The sequence below is a fragment of the Pseudorca crassidens genome, chromosome 2, assembly GCF_039906515.1.
Source record: "Pseudorca crassidens isolate mPseCra1 chromosome 2, mPseCra1.hap1, whole genome shotgun sequence".
NCBI lineage: Eukaryota > Metazoa > Chordata > Mammalia > Artiodactyla > Delphinidae > Pseudorca > Pseudorca crassidens.
The window spans coordinates 97,658,323-97,663,473 of record NC_090297.1 but is presented as its reverse complement, the minus strand read 5'-3'; the positions used below and the strand labels follow the sequence as shown (position 1 = coordinate 97,663,473).

General features: G+C 46.1%; 1 protein-coding gene across 1 annotated transcript; it reads left to right on the top strand.

Annotated features, from left to right (window-relative positions):
- Positions 1-551: 551 nt before the first annotated feature.
- ADORA3 (adenosine A3 receptor) lies at positions 552-4,076 on the top strand. The gene is made up of 2 exons (XM_067727248.1): positions 552-1,256; positions 2,958-4,076. The coding sequence occupies exons 1-2, from the start codon at positions 874-876 to the stop codon at positions 3,562-3,564; spliced, it is 990 nt and encodes a 329-aa protein (XP_067583349.1). The 5' UTR covers positions 552-873; the 3' UTR covers positions 3,565-4,076.
- Positions 4,077-5,151: the final 1,075 nt, after the last annotated feature.

The following is a 5,151-nucleotide window of genomic DNA, read 5'->3' as shown; positions in this document are numbered from 1 at the left end:
GGCATCAGTAGAACCTGTGTCTGGTGAGAGCCAACTTCCTGGTACATAGATGGTGGAAGGGGCAAGGGAGCTCTGTGGGGTCCCTCTTATAAGGACACTAATCCCATTCATGAGGGCTCCACCCTCATGACCTAATAAGCTCCCAAAGCCACCACCTCCAACTACTTTGACTTGAGGGTCAGAATTCAACCTATGAGTTTTGGGGGGACACAGTCAGTCTATGGAGTGTACTCCTTAGAAAGAGTACATTCTGGCTAAGTTTAGGAGCCTGCCACCAAAGGCTATTTCTTTCTCTTCTGTGGGTTCTGCTTGCCTCCTTACTGTGCGATCTTTCTGATAAGCTATCAGAAAACCAGAATGTTACGTGGTCAGTGCTCCCAGCTCCTCTCCCACCCAGAGTGACATTCTTATCTAGTCCTTGAGTAAATGAATGCTGAGTCTTCTCCATGCTACGAACACGCCCCCACCCAGCTCTCATTCTTTCCATCTTCTTGCTGAGTGTTCCTGGCTCTGTGCTTCCTCTTGGCCCATCTCACTTCCTGAAACACCACTGAAGAGCATTGCTTGTCTTGATGGGGCTTAAGTAGCCCTCCAGGGGCAGGGGAACTAACAGAAGCAGCATTTTCACTTTCAGCCCACATAGAACTGTCCTCCAGGCTTCTGGGAGCCCAGGGGTGTACGGCCTGCATTGGGGCTGAAAGTGATGGCCCTGTGATGGACTGTCTCTAAGGACAGGGGGAGAGGGGGTTCCAACAGAGAAGAGAAGGAATGGGTGTGTTGTGAGCTCTGGACTGTGGCTGCTGCACCTGGACCTCTGGTGAGATGTCTGGCAAGAGCTAGGCTGACTTGTCCACACGGATCTTGTTGGCACAAATGTCACCTGGGAGGCTCCACCTGGAAAGCGAGATGCCTGTCAACAGCACTGCCGTGTCCTTGGCCAACGCTACCTACATCACTGTGGAGATTCTCATTGGGCTCTGTGCCATAGTGGGCAACGTGCTGGTCATCTGGGTGGTCAAACTGAACCCCAGCCTGCAGAACACCACCTTCTATTTCATTGTCTCCCTAGCCCTGGCTGACATTGCTGTCGGGGTGCTGGTCATGCCTTTGGCCATTGTCATCAGCCTGGGTGTCACAATCCACTTTCATAGCTGCCTTCTCATGACCTGCCTGCTGCTGATCTTCACCCACGCCTCCATCATGTCCTTGCTAGCCATTGCCGTGGACCGATACCTGCGGGTCAAGCTCACGGTCAGGTAACTTGCTTGGAGAGGGGTGGTGTGGGGCAGTGATAGAGGTGCCTGGGAAATGGGACTACAACCTCCAGATCTCAGACTTTTTGAGTGGAAACAAATCCAAATTGGCCTCTGAGCTTGAAAGAGGTTCTTTTCACCACTTGGTGTGTGAAGGGTTTAACAACGATGAGTAGAGACTTGGGAACTAGAAACAGAGGAACGCTCCAATCCCTCCCCACTGACTACAGGAGTATATGCTCAATACCCTGGGGGGCTAAAGATGATAAAAACTCGATGCATCTTTAATTAGTGAAAAATGCTCTTGACTTTTAGAAATGATAGAGACGTACTAGATGATAAGATAAGCAGAGAGGAAAGAAGGAGATAAACTGATGTTTCTCTTCTTTGCAAATGTAAGCTATTTTAAAGTTATTTTAATTTTGTTTCTTCTTCCATGTTGAGAAGGGGACCACAAAAGTTCTCCATTACAGAAAGTAGTAACAACTTTTCAGGTGACCATGTGAACAGAACAGATTGCCAAATGAAGAAATCGAATTCCCCAGGTGTCCTGAATTACATTGGTATCTTGTTGCTCCTCTCTTCTCTTGGGGAAAGAGCATGGTGAGGGAGCTACAGACAACTTTTGATACAAACGAGCCTGGGTTCAAATCCCAGATCTTGAGGCCTGATCTTGGGCAAGTTATTTAGCTTTCTGTGTCTCAGTTCCTCGTCATAGTGTTAAGATGCTCTGAACTCAGATTCACCTCCATTCCATTTTAGCTCCAACACTTTTGGCTTCTACAAGTTGCTTAACTTGTCTGTTTCATTTTTTTCATCTATAAAATGGGGATGATAATTGTACTTTTCCCATAAGATCAAATGAGTTAATACACGTAAAGCTCTTAGAAAAATGCCCAGCACACAGTCTGTGCTCAGTAAATGGTAGCTGTAACTACTATGATTTTCACCATTACCATCAATGAAATGGAGATTGTCATAAAAATATCTCCAGTTTGTCATGAGATTTTATTGAGAGAAAGTCTACTGAGTACATAGCCAGTACTTAACATCTGCTTCCTTCTTATAGCCTATGTAGAATGTTGTCAGGAAGAATGGTTTAAGGAGAAATGGTGACTTTTGATTGGATGAGTCTTTTAAGGTCCTGGAAGCACCTCAACATGATGTTTGCAACTCCATGAGAGTGGAGTCTAACTCAAACCCCAAGTGTAGTGCAAATAGAGAAGCAGGGGCAGACACAGGTAGGGAGTAAGTGTGGGACAGGCAGAGTCTAATTTATGGACAGCAGCACAACAGCCAAAAAACAAAACAAACAAACAAAAAACCAGTGCAGAGCACAGCAGGCAAATATGCTTTGAGCAGATTATTTCTCCCCAGGTAAGGCGATCCCAGGAGACTTTGATCGATAACTCTTACCTCCCAGGGACTGAAGAATTCTTGGGCTGGAAATGGAACTGTGAATGGGGTACGCAAGCCCCTGACTCTAGGCAACGTACTCCTGTTGCTTTGGAGGTTGTACTTCTTTAGAAAAGTTCCCAGAGAACTTTGCTGTATTTTTCTCTAATCATTGTCTGCTCATCTTGTCTTCACATCCAGTAGAGTTTAGCTGAAATCACCATAGAATACCAACACCCTCCAGCTCCATCTCCCCCCACTCATTAGCAATTCCTCTGTGAACTCACTGACTCTCTTCCATTCCAACAGATACAAGAGGTTCACCACTCAAAGACGAATATGGTTGGCTCTGGGCCTTTGCTGGCTGGTGTCATTCCTGGTGGGATTGACTCCCATGTTTGGCTGGAACATGAAACTGAACTCAGAGTACCACAAAAATCTCACCTTCCTTTCCTGCCAATTCCGTTCCGTGATGAGGATGGATTACATGGTCTACTTCAGCTTCTTCACTTGGATTTTCATTCCCCTGGTTGTCATGTGTGCCATCTACCTTGACATCTTCTATGTCATCCGGAACAAACTCAATCAGAACTTTTCTAACTCCAAAGAGACAGGTGCATTTTATGGACGGGAGTTCAAGACAGCCAAGTCTCTGTTTCTGGTTCTTTTCTTGTTTGCTTTGTCCTGGCTGCCTTTATCCATCATCAATTGTATCATCTACTTTAATGGTGAAGTACCACAAGTTGTGCTCTACTTGGGCATCCTGCTGTCCCATGCTAACTCCATGATGAACCCTATCGTCTATGCTTATAAAATAAAGAAGTTCAAGGAAACCTATCTCTTGATCCTCAAATCCTGTGTGATCTGCCAGCCCTCTAATTGCTTGGACTCAAGCACTGAGCAGACTTCTGAGTAGCTATCCATGAAAGATGACTCTCCATTCCATTACCCTTCAGATTCAGCATGGACAAACACTTGAGGGCCTACCCACCCGGGCCATGGGCTCTCACGTGTTTGATTCCTTCCAGTGATGTGGGATGCATTTGGCTGGCTGTCTCCAATTTTATCTTCCCTACTACCCTCTTTCTCTAATTCAATTTTTTTCTTGTCCTTCTTTTCTAATTCAATTTTCTGGGTGTCTGACTTGAGGACAATAGTCTATTGTTACTACTGCCTGTGTTCCTCCTTCCCAAACAGAAGTCATGGAATCTGAAGGATGCCTCATTGACTTACTGACAAAAGGGTCCCAACTGGGCTGGACATGGACGTAATGGTGACTCAGTTCTACTCCATTATGGAACTAAGCAGAGAACCCTGCTCTCAGCAGATACCTGGAGGATGGATGGAATGCAAGGAGTGAACTGAGTTTAAGAGGGACTTAACTTGCTGGATTCACCTGTAAATGTATTTGAGTAAATAAAAGATGATAACTAATTGCTGTGTAGCTCTTTGCTGAGGGTCAGGGTCACTTGGGTCTTGAAGACCCAGCTGGCTCCTCCTGGCACTCAGCCTGCTTCTACCTGATGCCATGTGGCATGTTCGTCTGTGTAAATTCTAGGACCCTCACCCCTGGCCCCAGAACACCCTGCTCCTTTTTCCAGGGCTGATCAGAACATTTGTCAACTTTATGAACCATTCATCGAGTGTTAGAGAAGAAATGATTCTTAGAGCTGAGTCTTAATCATCTCCTCTGGTATTTTATAATTTAATAGGAATAGTGGGAGTGGGGCAAAAAGAGACACCAGACAGCTATTATATGTTGAGCACTTTCTATGTACTATTTTGCACGCGTTCTCTCTTTTGGTCCTGACAGTCTTTTAGGTACCACCGTTATTACCATCTCTATTTTGCAGAAGAGAAAACTGAGGCACAGAGGTGTTAAGTAACTTGTCCACGATCACACAGTTAACGAGTATGAGAGCCAGGATTTCAAGGCAGTCCTGCCTTATGGGAGAACCCAAGATTCTTGCTAACTATCCCTAGACATGCAGAGTGACTTGGCATTTCTACAAATTCCAAACTCTTAAGTCCACCTTATGTACAATTAACAGAATCATGGGTACAAACTATGATTTGTATACTCAAGGACTGCTGGGGGCTTCTCTGGTGGCGCAGTGGTTGAGAGTCCGCCTGCCGATGCGGGGGACACGGGTTCGTGGCCCGGTCTGGGAAGATTCCACATGCCGTGGAGCGGCTGGGCCCGTGAGCCATGGCCGCTGAGCCTGCGCATCCGGAGCCTGTGCTCCGCAACGGGAGAGGCCACAACAGAGAGAGGCCCGCGTACCGCCAAAAAAAAAAAAAAAAAAAAAAGACTGCTGGGTTTTTTGCATTAACTGCTGTTGCCAATTGGGACACCAGACAGGGATGGCGTTCTAGTCAAGTCATTCGGGCTTTAAGTGTGGCTCTGGAAGTTTGAGGTGGCATCTCTGATTGGGCTATCCAAACTTGCAGCTGTGGACTCTCACTCCCAAGACAATAAATATATTAACTTGATGAGAGCAGC